Source organism: Cotesia glomerata, linkage group LG1 (assembly GCF_020080835.1).
Source record: "Cotesia glomerata isolate CgM1 linkage group LG1, MPM_Cglom_v2.3, whole genome shotgun sequence".
Lineage (NCBI taxonomy): Eukaryota > Metazoa > Arthropoda > Insecta > Hymenoptera > Braconidae > Cotesia > Cotesia glomerata.
Genome location: NC_058158.1, coordinates 4,019,495 through 4,036,913, shown reverse-complemented (window position 1 = coordinate 4,036,913; position 17,419 = coordinate 4,019,495). Strand labels below are relative to the sequence as shown.

Sequence of the window (17,419 nt, the reverse complement as noted above, 5' to 3'; positions counted from 1 at the left end):
GCTGATGGTATGCATTATTAAAAATACAAGAGAAAAATTCGACGAATTAAATATTAATAATGATTAATCTTACGCGTATGTAATCAACACAGTATATTTATATTACGAATATTTAAATAATTTCATAACTTGTAACAAAATGCGACACGGAATTTATTTTTACTCCGCAAATATCTTTCTTGTCTTTCGACGCTGCAATGATACTTAGCAGATTATTTAATTGTTTTATATATGATACTAACTGTTTGGGCATCTTCATTTATCAAGGTACAAGAACATATTTTATAATAACTGAATCTAAGACATTAAAAACATTAATACCTACAATAATAAAATTATTAAACACAATAAAAAAAAATGAATTTTAAAATATATATCAATTCAAAACGCATATAATCATAAAGTGACATTGTTATTATTTATGATTGTTATTTAACATCTAAATATTATTATCAAACTAATGGATTTGTCTAGATGGATTTATGTTTGTTTATTTATAATTAAGTATCTAATTTGATTATTTTCGCAATTTCAACACACATATGATATCTTCTAAATTTACTATACATTTAATATATATCAATACAATTTCCCATTTTTTTTACAATGGTGAGATGTCAAAGTAATTTAAAAACGAACTAATTAATAACTTGAATAATTAATGAATTGATTCACGAGAAATTGAACTAAAATTTTCGGTTATTTAATTATTAAGCAATCCATGTATTGAACGATTATTTTACCAAAGTATTTACCTTAAAACTGTATATAACAAAGTTTATGTAATTTAAGAATAATTGATTAGATGTTTGATTTGAATAATTACTTAATCATTTAAATATAAAGAAGGTTCGTTGTAATTATTATAATTATTTCAAACTATAATACATTTTGTAACGACGGTTGCAAATTTATTAAAAACGGTAATTTCATAACGCAGTCAAGAGTAATATAATAGGGAAGACCTTAGCATTAAATAATTTGTGACTTCATAAGCTGCGATAATTGATTCATTGAATTATAATTCATAAATTAATATTTCAGGTATTTTTTTAATACAACCTTAAAAACTTTGTAATTTACTTGAGTTACAAAAATTTTTTGATTAGAGCCAAATAAATTAATCAATTCGAATCATAAATTAATTTGTTACCGAATCATGAAATTCAAGTATTTATTATTTATAAATAATTAGAATAATAATTTCGGATACAGTTAAAACGGCCTATTATTTAACTTGATTAATTTTCGGTAGTTAAATTATCAAAATAAATATATACAACTAATATACTAAATATTTTCGTGTAAATTCAATATCAAACTAAATTATTTCACATATAAAAAAAATATTATTACGTATTTTATCATCAGTAACTGAAGTAATAAAGTGAACACTTTAGCCATTGGAAAATGGCTAATTCAATTATTTAAAGTTTTAAATAAGTAAAATTTTAATTAAAAGCATAAACTTAGGCCGTCCTAGTCGACTAACCATTCGGATAGATATATTTAAATCTGTCACGTATGTATATAATCGTCATTGGGACGTTTTGTATTACTATTTTAATTGTCTCATCATCATTGCCTTCATTATCATGATCATAATAATCTTGTACTTGACATAAGTATGTATATATATATATAAGTGCAAGTTATTTTTACCCTGTCGTAACATAATATTTGTTTCAGTATATATATATATTTTTTTTTCATTGCATTATTACATATTATTTCCGTCTCTCACACATTTAAAGCTCCCTGAAGAGTATTTTTCAAGGTACTGTTGCTTATTTATATTTCGTGAACGCTCTACTTTATTTGTGAATGTCGATCGATCCTTGTCGTATTGCAACGCTAAGTGATAAACGAAAACGTCGATAGTGGCATTCATTTTATTTACTTCATATTTATATATTTATGTGTATATATTTTTTTGTTCAGTTGCATATATAATATATTTTTATTTTTTTTATTATCAGTACCCACATATTTTACCATTTTGATATGCGCCCTCGCAAATTCTCAAGCAGTAGCATTGCAGGTAGTTTAGGGGCGTATGTTTATAGATATATGTACCCACAATATTATGCAATATCGTATGTATAGGTATATATATGTATGTCGTAGTAATTCTATGTATTTTTTTCGGACGTTTTAATTCAACATACAAGTAAATAACCCAATACTTATTGTCAATCTCTTGATAACATAATCGACGTTACCGGTTCTTATTTTCAGCTCATTTATCACACCCCTGCGCAAATATTATTTTGCGCGAAAAAATGATCAAATATTATACTATCATATATGATAATATTTATTAATAAAATATATTCATATCTAATTCTTAAATTTTAACCCGTTAAGAATGAAATAAATTCAAATATAACAATAATAGTAATAATATCAAATGTAACAATAAATATACTAATTATAACGAAGATATAGTCCTATATATTCATATATATGTTTCATGATCACGATCACATACCACCATATATATGTTTATGTATATTTATACGAATATACATAAACGATATGGTTATACATTTATATATGAATGAATATAAACACGCCTGTATATCAATATATTTTGTATACCATTATATTAAACCATATAAAAGTATTTACTGTGAAAAATTATTTGTATACAATCGGATATGAATATAAATTATATAAAAATTTTAATATGATATATGATTATAAAAATAATATATGATAATTTTTTCTCAGCTCAATCTTGCTTATCATTTGATTTTTTTCTTTAGTTAATCAGATGTTTTTTTAGTTTTTTCATAATTTAGGGCACGGGCTTAACACAACATATTCTAAAATAGTTAGATTTTTACTTGTTATAATTTTTTTTAATATCAAACGACAAAAATATTATCTAATAGCCACATCACTTATTGAACTACATTTGATTTCACGCATTGTTTGTCTATTATATGTTGCAATGCCTGAAAAATGTTTAATGTTTAATCTAGTGTCTATTGGATCAATTTTTATTATTTATTATGTTTATTCATTAATTGTATTAATCAATTATTTTGTTAGTTAACTTTTTAATTTTAGATCTTCAAGGATTCTTTGTGTGTATCATTATAAGTGCGTTATTTACTAGCGGGTGTAATGATAGAGAAAAACAGTGACGAAGTTACTGAGTTTACTTAACGTCGAAATATTTATTTTTTTTTATCATTTTATTTTTTATTTTTTAACAGCTACTAGTAATGTTAACGTGTATTTTTTTTAAATAAATTTATTTGAGTTTAAATAAGTAATTACTTAATTAGCTATTTAAAAAACAAGTATGTTAAAAACAAAAATAAAATGGAATCATCTATGTTGTACGGTTTCAGTTCAGTAACGTTGCAACGTTTTAATTTTAATTTTTTTTTTATTATTCCCTTTGAGGATTTATTCAAATAAATTCCAACGCGCGAAAAATAATATACGTTAAAAAAATTATTTTCATTCAAATCCGAACAATATTGGCAATTTTATATTTTTAATTGAGCGAAATTTAACTTATCATAAAGTTGTTTTTGTTTCTTCTTTTTTAATTATCAATATGGCTGTTTGATGTAGCAAATAAACATTTAATTTATATTAAAGACTTTCTTCAATATTTTAAAGCCGTTTTTGTTTTGTTCATTTGTATTAATTAAGTCTGTGAAGTTTAATAATTTTCAAATAGTAATATAGAAACACACATGTATATTTAATATAATGTGTGTTAACCGAAGCTCTCAGTTGATTATTTTTGGATGCAACTTAATAATGTTTGTCGAATTCCCCTTTCAAAAAACTAGTTATTTATTTTTTCATCCTTCTTAATCTACCAACAGATTAACTTTGAATTATAGTATAAATAGTTTTGACGATGCAATTAGCAGCTGTGCAGCGGAGGAGCGTTAGTAATACAGCAACTCGTTGAAGTTGGTGGGAATATTACAGTCGTCTTGAAATTGAAACTTTTTTTAAGGGTTTTTGATAGTCTGAATATTGTTACGAAGAAACTTTTCGTTCATGTTTTTTAGTTTATTTTACATTTCTTTTATGCTTATTACTTTTGTATGACCTCAATACTCTTCATTCGAAGCTTACGTTTTTCGAGATTTCCAGTTTATTCGACTTATCATCTGTATTAACCAACTAAAAATTTTTCATCAGGAGCATAGAAGTTTTTTAAATCCTCTTCTAGAAGTGGTCGAAGTATTTTATCGATTTTCTTTTTTCATCTCTTCTTAAATTTGTCATACAAACTAATTCTTAGACGTCAGGATTGTCACAAACTCTGAAATTAATCATGCGTGAGTCTTCTTATAAAATTTTTCTTTTTACATCAATTACAGAATAAATTACCTTCATAATTGACCATTCCATCACCATTCAAATCAGCCTCTTTGATCATATCATCGACTTCTTCTTCAGATAATTTTTCTCCTAAATTCGTCATTACATGTCGTAATTCCATTGATGAAATTAACCCATCATTGTTTTTATCAAATACTCTGTTAGAAATTAATTCAAAAAATAAATAAAAATCTTCTCACTTAAATTGTTTAAAAAAATTAAAATTACCTAAATGCTTCTCGTAATTCAGCTTCACCGTCAGCTCCCTTCATTTTCTTCGACATCATTTGTAAAAATTCATTGAATTCAATAGTACCATTCCCATCTTGGTCAACTTCATTCACCATATCTCGAAGTTCCGTTTCTGAAAAGCACAATTTTATCATTATAACCATCAAAATAATAATGTGATTATCAGGGCCTGGAAGTTGGGGCCAACAATTGCATGTAAATTAAGCGAGAAAAAAACACGCTTGAATAAAATAATCGAAAAAAAATGACAAACGTAAACAAGTCAAATTGTTTACATGCAAAATATAGCCTCTAACGCGAATGTCAAATAAAAAAAAAAGTTGACAGTAAAACGAGTAAAAAGAATTTAAAATTATAATAAAAAATTAAAATAAATTTTAAAGTGAGAAGGGAATTTTCAAATAAGTAAAATATATGAAAAAATGTTAACTATGAGCGCAGTATTTTTTCTAACTTCCCGCTAAGAAAATTGAAAATTTCTAAAAGTCGGGAAGTTATTAGTTTTACCCCGTTTTTCGAAAATCGAGTTTTCAACGGATGTTGACGTTTTGAGGTCCTAGGAAGCCTCCCCGAATGTTTCCGCGATGATGTCCGTATGTCTGTATATGTGTGTGTGTCTGTGTGTGTGGCCGTATGTAAACCTCTCATAACTTTTGAACGGCTCGACCGATTTCATCGCGGTTGGTGCCACTCGAAAGGGCTTGACTAAACTTAGATTTTGAATATAATTTGGAGCGATTTAAACCGGTATATTTTGAGAAATCTCAAAAAAACCACAAAAAAAATTTCCGGTCTAGCAAAGCCTCGGCTATTTTCCAGTAATATTAAAAACATACTTAAATTAATGACCACGATTGTAATTATATATAACTAGGGCCAGGAATCTGGTTTCGCTAAAAGAGAGAGAAAAAAGATAGTCTGAGCCAAGCTTTCTGATAGGCTGTAAAAAATTTGATATTTTTTGTTTCTCGTAATCAGCTGAAGCTAGTAGCAGAGTGAGGATTAGATTGCTAATCCAAATTCAAGAGTTGATAAAAATTGAAATTTTTATCAAAAATGAAAAAAAAACAACGCTATTTTTAGAATTTAATTCCACATCGAATGAGTGATTTTTCATATTGTTATCAAAATTTTTTAGATTTTTCTCTGCAAATTTACACAGGATTCTCACAAAAATTTCCGTACAATGTAACATAGTAATGGTTACCATTCTACGTAGGAATAACATCAATTCCTTTCTCTCCGTATTCCATTATTTTGTATTGACTTGATTAAATTTTATATTTATTGAGAATTATGGAAAATAAAATTCTCTGCAGAAAAATTCAAAAGTATATTGCCCCAAGTTCAACCCTGGAGAAATAACAGTTGATTACTGGTGGAGAAATAAAATATCAACACCAAATTGAAATTTAATTTGGTTTTAGTTTTTGTCTTAAAATTTTGTATTGAAATTTTTGTCTTAAAATTTTGTCTTGAAATTTTGTATTGAAATTTTTGTCTTGAATTTTTGTCTTAAAATTTTGTCTTGAAATTTTGTCTTAAAATTTTGTATTGAAATTTTTGTCTTGAATTTTTATCTCAAAATTTTGTCTTGAAATTTTGCCTTGAAATTTTGTCTTGAAATTTTGTCTTGAAATTTTGTCTTGAATTTTATCTTAGATTTTGTCTTGAATTTTATCTCAGATTTTGTCTTGAAATTTCTCTTAAATTTTATCTTAGATTTTGTTTTGAATTTTATCTTAGATTTTGTCTTGAATTTTATCTTAGATTTTTTCTTAAATTTCATCCTTAATTTTGTCTTGAGTTTTATCTTGGATTTCACATTTAATGTTGTACTGAATTTTGTCTTGAATTTTATCTCCAATTTAAACAAAATATTTAAAGAGATAGTAAAATAGAAACCGATTTAGATATTCGGCCAGATACACTGAGAAATACATTTTGTAAGATACTGAGCAAAATGTGTACTAAAAAATAATTCTGAAAAAAATAAATTAAAAAAATGGCCGCTGCGCTAAACAAAGTTGCTACATTCTGGCTACATCAAGCAGAAATAGTATATTACACACCGAAGAAAGTAATTTTTGGCCGAAGTCAACAAACATGTGATCTGAGGCTTTCTTATTTACTTCCCGAGGAGTGTATGCTATTTTTTTGCTCGACGAAGGCAGAAAGTGGCAACTTTGTTTATCGCAGCGGGCCGAAAGTTGACGCTTTCTGCCCGTTCAGCAAAAAATAGTATATTACACATCTAGGGCAGTAAAATAAGAAATGTCTCAGATCACATGTAATTGTTGTCCGAGGCGAAGCCGAGGTCAATAAACATGTGATCTGAGGCTTTCTTATTTACTGCCCGTGGTGTGTATACTATTTTTCTCCTCGACGGAGGCGGAAAGCGGCATTTTCGTTTAGCGCAGCGGGAGGAAAATTGACGCTTTCCGCCCGGAGGTGAGAAAAGGCATTTTGTAAGATACCGAGCAAAATGTGTAGCAAAAAATATTTCTGAAAATAATTCTGAAATTTGAGATTTCTCAAAATATACCGGTTCAAATCGCTCCAAATTGTATTCAAAATCTAAGTTTAATCAAGCCCTTTCGAATGGCACCAACCGCGATGAAATCCGTCGAGCCGTTCAAAAGTTATGAGAGGTTTACATACGGCTACACACACACACACACACACACACACACACACACACACACACACACACACACACACACACACACACACACACACTCGGGGCAGAAGAGATACTGCTACCGGGCGCGTCTCCCCGAGCGGATGGGAGAACGCTCGCTGTCCTTGGATGACACTTAATCTCTTAGTTGATGAGGTACAGCGGGTAGGAGCCAAGCAAAATAACCAAACAAAATAAGCTCCCGTGGACAAAACTCCCCTTTAAATGGGTTGGTCACACTAACTGACCTAACAAGACGATCGTTCTCTGCTGTGACCCACTGGGAGTGACCGGAACCTGTATCGTAGTTTCCGACGATGCAGGCCACGGCTGATGTGAGCTTGCTCTGCCGAGGTGTAAGTTGCAGCAGTGGATCAGGAGCCAGCCACTTCGGGCCTTGATCAGGAAGTACGCAGTGAGTGTTAGAGATCGGAATCTTCACCGCTCCGAGCGAGTCCTAGTCCGTACGTGTATTCCGGGACTGGCTAAGTGTCGGCTAGGCCTCAGGGAACTGGGGTAGGAGTACTATCTCCGAGGGTACACCCGTTCTTAGTTATGACAACCCGCTCCACTCCGTACGATGCGCTGGTAAATCAAAAAAGTATGAGTAACCTACAGGAAACAAACAAGAGTGGAAACGGGCTACATGCCCAACAAGCAGCGATTGACGCAAGCGCTGAAATGAAGCGCTCGCAAGCGCTCAAACGCCTTGAAAAGCTGATTAGTGAGCTGAATGATTTCGTCCAACCAAAGGTCAACATTCACAAAGAGATAAAATCCAAGATGACCGGTGTAACTAACGCCCTTCAAAGGTTTGAGAAGCTAGACGAGGAGTGGCGCTCATCATTGCAGCGCATATCCCATGCTACACCGGAGAAGGCCTGTCAGGCTGTCGCCGTGACTGACGAAGCAATGGACACCGGAGCTGAAGGTGACGGTGAATCAGTCGCGGAAGACAAAAGTGAAGCCAGCAGCAAGTCAGGTAAGAGAAAAGACCGACCTTCTCCTGACCCAACAATCAATCGAGTCGTGAAGAAAAAGGATATGAAGAAAAGCCCTCCACAAGGAGAGGCAGTGCAGACCAGAGAACAACCGAAGGCGCTTGATTGGAAAAAAGTACAGTCTAGGAGCGAAAAGAAGAAAGAAAGGAAGAAAGAGCAACTCCTGAAGCAGTTGTCTGAGAAGTCACCACCTGAGCCTAAGCGGAAAAAACCGCTAAAATTCACCAGAGCGGACGCATTAATAATTCGGCCTGTTGAAAGGCGAACTATGCTGAGATACTGCGCCGAATAAAGAAGGAAGTCCCTAATGAGCAAGTCTGCGATACGGTTGATAAGATCCGCAAGACCAGAGACGGAGACATGCTCATCGAGCTCTCTAGAAAGAGCACTGACAAAGGACAAGCTCTGCAAAAGACGATCCAGAGTATCCTGAAAGAGGAGGCCAAAGTCATCAGTAAGGGCCCACAGGAGCAATTAGAAATCCGGGACATCGATGACACAACAACTAAAGATGACCAACGGGCGGCGTTACAGGAAGTAGCTGGAGATAGCTTTGAGATACCGGAAGGAGCTATCAAAATCAGACCAGCCTACAGAGGTACCCAAACTGCGCTAGTAACACTACCAATAACAACAGCGCAGACAGTACTGGGAGAAAGGGGCAAGATCAAGATCGGCTGGTCGAACTGCCGGGTTAGAGTTGTGAAAAGACCACAAGCATGCTTCAAATGCTGGCACTATGGACACGTTGCTGCCCAGTGTAGAAGCGGAATAGATCGATCAAAGCTCTGTCTTAAGTGCGGACAAACTGACCATCTAGTAGCTAAATGCCCTAATGAAGCAAAGTGTATGTTATGTGATGAAAAACCCGGCTCAACAGATACTGCCCACCGGGCTGGTTCTAGTAAATGCCCAGTTTTCCAAGAAGCTCTCAGAAGACAACAAATAAACGAGCATGAAAATATTACAGCTAAACATTAATCATTGTGAGGCTGCACATGACTTGCTTCTGCAGACAGTGCGTGAACTAGGGCCTGACCTTGTACTAATAGCTGAGCCATATAAATGCCTTAAAGGCAAATTATGGGGAAACGGACACGACCACTAGGGCCGTCATTTGGTCCTGTGGCAAGCTCCCATTCAGAGCGTAGTTAATAATTGCAATGCCGGCTTTGTAGCAGTATCAGTAGATGGCGTTCGCTTCTATAGCTGCTACGCACCACCTAGCCTCTCTATTGTTGACTTCACTAACTTTCTGGATCGACTGACAGAGGACGCGAAGCAGCATCATCCAGTCGCGATAGCCGGCGACTTTAACTCCTGGGCAGTAGACTGGGGTAGCAAGCTAACTAACGCACGAGGTAAAGCGTTACTTGAGGCGTTTACTGCATTAGACGTAGTCTTACTCAACAGTGGTGACACACCAACCTACACCAAAGGAGACGCAAGTTCCATCGTAGACCTCACGTTCGTCAGTAGCAGCCTCGCGAGGTAACCTCAACTGGAAGGTGCTGGATATCTACACTGCCAGTGACCACAACGCGATTCTCTGGGAGATATCAAATGACCAGGATACTAGAGGAACTAGTAGGTTACCTAACCACATTCGGTGGAGAGTACAATCTTTCGACGTGGGTACGCTGACGACTGCTTTGGATAATGGCCCGATCACCGCTGGATGCGCAGAAGATCAGACTAAAGAACTTATGAAAAGAGTGACCGAAGCTTGTGACGCCAGTATGCCACGAAAACGAGGCATAAATAGAAGACCCGCGGTGCACTGGTGGAACGATCACATCAGCGCTCTTCGTAAAGAATGCCTCAGGAAAAGAAGAATATCACAGCGTGGCTTCCGTCGACCTAACCTTGCAGAACTGGTGGCAGAGTATAAAAAGGCCCGTCGGGAACTAAACAAAGCCATCAAGGATAATAAAAGACGCTGTTGGAAAGAACTCGTCGAAGAAGTGGAGAAAGGACCCATGGGGCAAACCGTACAAGGTGGTCACGGCCCACCTGAAATACCAGCCAATGCCGTCGCCTACGTGTCCGCGGCTCCTAGAGAGGATTGTTACTGTGCTGTTTCCTCAACAACCGGTATTCACCGGCCAGTTAAGGCAGCTAAACCCTGAAGACATTCCATCTGTCACGGAAGAAGAACTAATGGAGGCTTGTAACCGCGTAGGGAATAACAAAGCGCCGGGACTAGACGGAATCCCTAATATTGCCTTGAAAACAGCCATAAAGGCAGCACCAACGTTATTCTTGAAAGTTTACAATACGTGCCTCAAGGAAGGGACATTTCCTCGGAAATGGAAACAACAACGACTGGTTCTACTCCCTAAAGGAAAAAAGCCACCAGAAGAGCCGTCATCTTACCGTCCACTTTGTATGCTGGATACAGCCGGTAAGATATTCGAACGCATAATTCATCAAAGAATAGAAGCAGTTGCAGATCCACTCCTGGCAAACAACCAGTATGGATTCCGAAAGGACGATCAACCCTGGACGCGATCAATCTGGTTGTTACTACGGCCCAGGAGGCAATTGCAGGAACCAGATGGAAGGGTGGTACGAAGAAGTACTGCCTGGTGGCGACGTTAGACATCAAAAACGCCTTCAACTCTGCTAACTGGGACTGCATTATGCAAGCTCTTCAAAGAGAAGAACGATGCCAGGATACCTAAGTAAAATAGTAGCTAGCTACTTCACGGATAGAGTCCTCAGATATGACACAAAGGACGGTCCGAAAGAGTACGAAATCACCGGAGGTGTACCGCAGGAGACGGTTCTTGGCCCACTGCTGTGGAATATCATGTATGACGGGCTTCTAAGGCTAAAGATCCCAAGAAATATTAAACTTGTAGCGTATGCGGACGACGTGGCCGTAGTGATTGTCGCTAAACACCTGGACGAGATTCACCACATGTTTGATCTAGCATTCCAGCAAGTAAACCAGTGGATGGACACAATGAATCTTCAACTGGCGAAACATAAGACTGAGGCAGTGCTTATTACCAGCAGGAAAGTGTTAGAGACCATCAATCTTAGAGTCGGCGAACAAGAAATCACATCACAACCTTATATCCGATATTTGGGAGTGATGCTTGATGCCGTCTCAACTTTAAACAGCAAGTGGAACACGTCAGTGCCAAAGCGTCAGTAGTAAGGGCAAGCCTCGCACGATTGATGCCTAACGTCGGAGGCCCAAAGCAGAGCAGGAGACTATTGTTGGCAACTGTAGTCACATCAGTGCTTACGTACGGAATATCCATTTGGGCCGATGCGCTAGAATTACAAGAAGCATGGAGAAAGGCTGGACCAGTATATCGCCTGAGTGCCCTAAGAGTAGCTTGCGCCTTCCGCACAATATCTGAGGAAGCAGTGTGCGTAATTTCTGGAACTCTACCTCTCAGAGTCCTAGCTGAAGAAAGAAGGAACCTTTACCAACGAAAGAGGTCAACAACACTGAGCGCAGAAGAACTCAGAACGGAACAAAGACAGCACAGCATCGCACGATGGCAATCTCAGTGGGATGCCGCAGAGAAGGGTAGATGGACGCATCGTCTCATACCAAAGATCGACATTTGGCTGAACCGGAAACACGGAGAGGTCAACTACTACCTAACGCAGATGTTGTCAGGACATGGCTGTTTTCGGGCTTATCTTCACCGCTTTAGGCATGACGATTCTCCGGAGTGCCCGTCCTGCCCTGGAGTCACTGAAGATGCGGAGCACGTCTTTTTCGAGTGCTCGCGTTTTAATCCACAACGTGAGGAGCTGGAGAGGATCTTGAAGAGGAGAAGTCAACCAGAGTCAGTCGTAGAAGCAATGCTGTCTTCAGAAGCTGCCTGGAATGCAACGAACACTTTTGCCACAGAAGTGCTTACAGAGCTGCGTTCCATCGAGAGAAAAAGAGCAAAAGACAGAATCTAGAAGGAAGAAATAACATCTTAGCCACCAGAAGGAAGAGCGGCAGCTAATTCCTACCCCCGCGAAGAAATGCCTTACGGCGGTACCATGGGGGATCAGAGGATAGAAGAGAAAGGGGTTTAGGGTTTAGTGGGTAGGGGCGTTAGCGTCGAGTTTTTAGTATGACGCTGCGTCGAGTCGCCACATATCCAGGCCAAACAACTATGCCTAGAATCCGTAAAAAGGATTCCCCCCCCTAAAAGGGAAAAAAAAACACACACACACACACACACACACACACACACACACACACACACACACACACACACACACACACACACACACACACATATATACAGACATACGGACATCACCGCGGAAACATTCGGGGAGGCTTCCTAGGACCTCAAAACGTCAACATCCGTTGAAAACTCGATTTTCGAAAAACGGGGTAAAACTAATAACTTCCCGACTTTTGGAAATTTTCAATTTTCTTAGTGGGAAGTTAAAAAAAATACTGCGCTCATAGTTAACATTTTTTCATATATTTTACTTATTCGAAAATTCCCTTCTCATTTTAAAATTTATTCTATTTTTTTATTATAATTTTAAATTATTTTTACTCGTTTTACTGTCAACTTTTTTTTTTTTTATTTGACATTTGCGTTAGAGGCTATATTTTGCATGTAAACAATTTAACTTGTTTACGTTTGTCATTTTTTTTCGATTATTTTATTCAAGCGTGTTTTTTTTCGCTTAATTTACGTGCAATTGTTGGCCCCAACTTCCAGGCCCTGGTGATTATGATTATAAAGTGTCGCTTAAAGTGCTCTTGTAAAATAAAATTCGAATGTAATTGTATCGATTTTAAAAGTTACAATACACTGAACAAGTGGTAAGTGCTTGAGAAAATCGTTAAAAAAATATTCGCAGAGATTAAAAGATTTTGAGACAAGTGTTTTTGACGTAGTCAAGCCTGATTGGGGATAAAGATGAAGCTAAAGCTTAAGAGATTGGAAGGTGAAAGGAAATTTAGTGGAGTACATGTTGAATCATCTCGTTCCTCATTACTTGCGCGGAGCTTATACAGACTTAGTACAACAACTACTCGAGTATATGCTATAGAAAATTTTCCAATACTCGACAAATTGCATTCCATTTTCTTAAGCTTATACACACGTATTACATAAATTTTAATCTTCTATTAAAGTTATAATGACTAGTAATTAATTAATCTTTTTTTTTGTAACGACGATAAGTTAATTTTTTTATACTGTCAAGTAATGTATATCGTTAATTATTATCTTAGTAGATAAAATAAATCTGTCAATTCCTTGATTTTAATGTAAAAGTCATAAAAAATTAATAGAAATTAATAAACAATGCATTTATCATCAATAGAAATGTCCAAAATATTGATTGTAAAATTATGTCAGTTGATAGATGTTCCTATTTCGCATACTACATACAATAAATAACCACGGCTAATTAACCGGATATTTAGGTATCCAATTAACTAGTTATTTAACATTTACATTACTAAGGCACACTCTCTAGGGTTTCGCGATGAATTATCAGTCATTGTCATTGGTATCATACAATACCGAATGAGTTCTATAATTATTGATTTATTACGCTCTGTAGATAAATTTATAATATTAATATATTTTATAAATTACAATGAAAGCTTTTTAATTCTAACATAATTACGACATTTTATACTTAAAAAAAAAATATGACTGTTTTATAATCGCTCAATTAGCCATATTGAACTGCTAGATCGGTTATCTTCGGTTTGGCTAATTGTTGCCTCTATAATTATCTAGATTGGGACTACGCTAATGCGGTGTATAGCCAATTAAACGATAAATATCATTGATATTATTATCCATACTTAGTGGATCTTTACACAGAATTTCTTGACATCGTAATATTAATCTAAAAAATTAATATTTTTCTAACTTTTATGGTAAAGTCTCATACTGTTTATATCAATTATGCGTCTAGACACATGATTAATAACATACAACAACCGGTGATTAATCACGGGAGCTTCAAGTCTTTTGTTTAGGTAAAATAATTATTTACCCGATGGTCTTTGCCCCAGTGAGCGCATCACGACCCCCAGCTCGGCCATGGTAATCGTACCGTCTTCATCCTTGTCAAACAGCATAAATGCTTCTTTGAACTCTGTAACAGACCAATAACAATAATAATAAATAATGAGTTGAAATTATGCTGTAAAGATTTACGGTACTATTAATAAGCTAATATCTCGGTCAGAGTAACAATAAAAATTCGCATAATACCTTTTATTATCTAGCAAACATAAATAACATCAGATATAGTGATGCGATTAATAAAAAAAAAAAAGGCTTGGCGACTGTTTGGCGGCAACCGACCAAAGTACATTATTATAAATGTATGTACACGAATTGGATGGTGAAAACGCACAAGCACATAGATGACAAATAAACGATCAGTGAATAAGTTAACTTGCTGGCAGCATTCATATATTATATATCTTTTGGACACTCACTAATGCCGAGAGTTTAGAACACCCCTACACTATCATTCCGTTGACTATTAATCATTTGTTTCGACGGGGATATGTGCTCATGTGTGATATCGGTGTAAAAAATAATATTTGTGTGCGTTGTGTGGTCGCGAAGTGTTTTATACATGAAAATATCCATGTACGAGTAAGAATGCGCTCTGCAAGCTAGTGGGCAGATGGCCAGAATTCTCAACACTGGTCTATATCATACTGTACCACACCTACTCCTCACTTCTCATAACTATCGCTATACAGATACTTGATATTATAAATCTCGATTTTAAAACCCCCAAGTGGGTTCTCGTGTTTCTATCCAGTTTCTATCCAGCACTGTATTTTTAGTCCTCAATACACTTGTAACTGGGAATTATTCTGGGACACACCAATACTCGTATCGATACTTTTTTTTTTTTTACATATTTCATACATGCTCGTAACCATAGCTGTCATATGTGGATAAGTTTTTGTACTTCTATTGTATAAAAGTTGATTTAAAGTAATCGAAAATTAGATTGTACTATACTTTTTATTTCTGCGAATGTGTATTTTTACGTATCCCATTATTCATTATTAGCTTCAGTAGATCTTTTTACCGTGAAAAATTATTTAAAATACCCGTTTAATGGATAAAATTGAATTGCATTTGACTCAAAAAATTTTTTTAAATTTAAAATGACGGAATAAATTTGAATAATTATTCAGTTTAATTTTTCTATTACCTTTTTATTAAAATTTTTTAGTCATAACTTAAAACGATTTTTTCACGTTATTATTATTATTATTTTTAACAGTATGAACAATTGTGACTTTTAATCGTGATATTTTTTATTTTTTAAAATTCTCTTCGTTGTATCTAATCTTATACGGAGCTCAAAGACTCTCTTGAGAATTTATCCAAGCCAGAGAATTACATATATATATATATATATATATATATATATATATATATATATATATATATATATATATATAACCCAATGTATATAACCCAAGAAATACCATTACTCTTACTCCTAACAGTGCAACGGGTGCGAACGATGCGGAAATCCAATGGGAATCGAAATCGAGTCGATCTGGCCTTGCGAATTCTCATGTATAGTTCCTTACAAATTTACGGCCCAGAGTGCACAAGAAAAGTTTAATCAACACTGCACAATATAATAGCACTTATTCAATAAAAAGATATAAATCACATAGATTTCTCTATCTCGAAATATTAATTGTTCTCACATGATTTATTAACTATTTAATTCAACTAACCAACTTTATTCATCGAACATTTCAATTTAATTCAAAATTCTACATACCCTGCATTAAACAGTTTCGATACATTTCATTTATTAATTATTATCATTATTATAATATTTTTTTTTGTACAGTCACGCGAAAGGGAATTTGCGTTCATGCTCCAAATAAAATTCTCAACTGTCCTAGCAATTAAAACTTTTTTAGTAGCTCTACTCACATATTTCTATAAAAAAATACCGAGCACTTTAATAAAATGTAAACTTTGCAGTTCTTCGCATGACCTAGTCAAAGGATCGTATATACATATTTACATATTTACGTATACATATTTACGTATGCAAATGACCTACTAGGTGAGGAGAACACACACACGCACACATTTACAAAATATGTGTATCTAGATTAAATTATGTTCATGATTATCATTATATATCAAAATTCATGTTTACTGTATAACTTTGCGACTAAACAGTTTCCAACTATTACGTTGTACTTAGAAATTATTTCTTGATGACTCAATTCATTAATTAGGCAAAATTTGAAAACAATTGCTTTGTATAACTAAACGAATTATAATCGAGGCACAATATTTCAATTAATTACAAATTTCAGCTTCAAGTTTTTTATCGAGTATAATAGTATTTAATGAATTTAAAGACATCAAATAATCTTACCAGCAACTTGATCCTCCGTGAGGCCATATTCCGACTGAAAAATAGAAACTTTGATTAATTATCTCTGTAAAACAACTTTGCTATAATAATAGTAAATTTTATATGAATTCAAAGACGAAATCATATACTCTTAGTTTGAGGTTGTACAATGAAGGAGCACTTACTACATTAAATTAAGAGTTTGACAATCTATTTGATTAGTAAGCCGGTGTAAATTACGATAGTGATATAAATCGTTTATCCTCGTAATACTGGAGACTATTATCATGTAATCATGCAAACGTTAAGTAAATAGATTTCAGAGTGAAGGCTAAATCTTGTTAATCCGTTTGATAGCAATGTTGGATATCACATTATAGATTGTATGAGTAGAGTAGGATATGGCTTGGTATATGTATAATAGAGAGTAAGCTTAGAGATCAAGAATAAGAGGGAAAGATGTGACAGCAAGTTAAGACGGTGGAGAAGAGTAAGAGGCGAGAGGAAGAGAAGCTTTGGCCGATTGCCGAAAGCTTACGCTCAAAACTTTTCTCGTCTTGTACACGAAAATCCACGTGTTATGTATGTGTAGTGCGGTCAGATGAGAGGTCATTTCCCGTATTATTAGTAATGTATGTCACGGTAGACGACGATCATCACAACCGGTATATACTCTGCTCTATGGTAACGGATGTCCGTCGCCACGTAATTGGCTCGTTAAAAGTTTCTTGCTCGAACTAAAATTCACCCTATGCATGAT

The 17,419-nt window shown here is 34.7% G+C and overlaps 1 protein-coding gene across 4 annotated transcripts in view; it reads right to left on the bottom strand.

Annotated features, from left to right (window-relative positions):
- Positions 1–4,242: 4,242 nt before the first annotated feature.
- LOC123265059 (neo-calmodulin-like) overlaps positions 4,243–17,419 on the bottom strand; it is an 81,381-nt gene continuing 68,204 nt past the window's right edge. For all 4 annotated transcript variants that reach the window (XM_044728659.1, XM_044728643.1, XM_044728651.1 and 1 more), the window contains 5 exons: positions 16,681–16,714; positions 14,290–14,391; positions 4,588–4,723; positions 4,369–4,517; positions 4,243–4,300 (listed from right to left, as the gene is read on the bottom strand). In XM_044728659.1, coding sequence (XP_044584594.1) covers positions 4,269–4,300; positions 4,369–4,517; positions 4,588–4,723; positions 14,290–14,391; positions 16,681–16,714 — 453 coding nt within the window. In that variant the 3' untranslated portion in view covers positions 4,243–4,268. The remainder of the gene's footprint in view (positions 4,301–4,368; positions 4,518–4,587; positions 4,724–14,289; positions 14,392–16,680; positions 16,715–17,419) is intronic.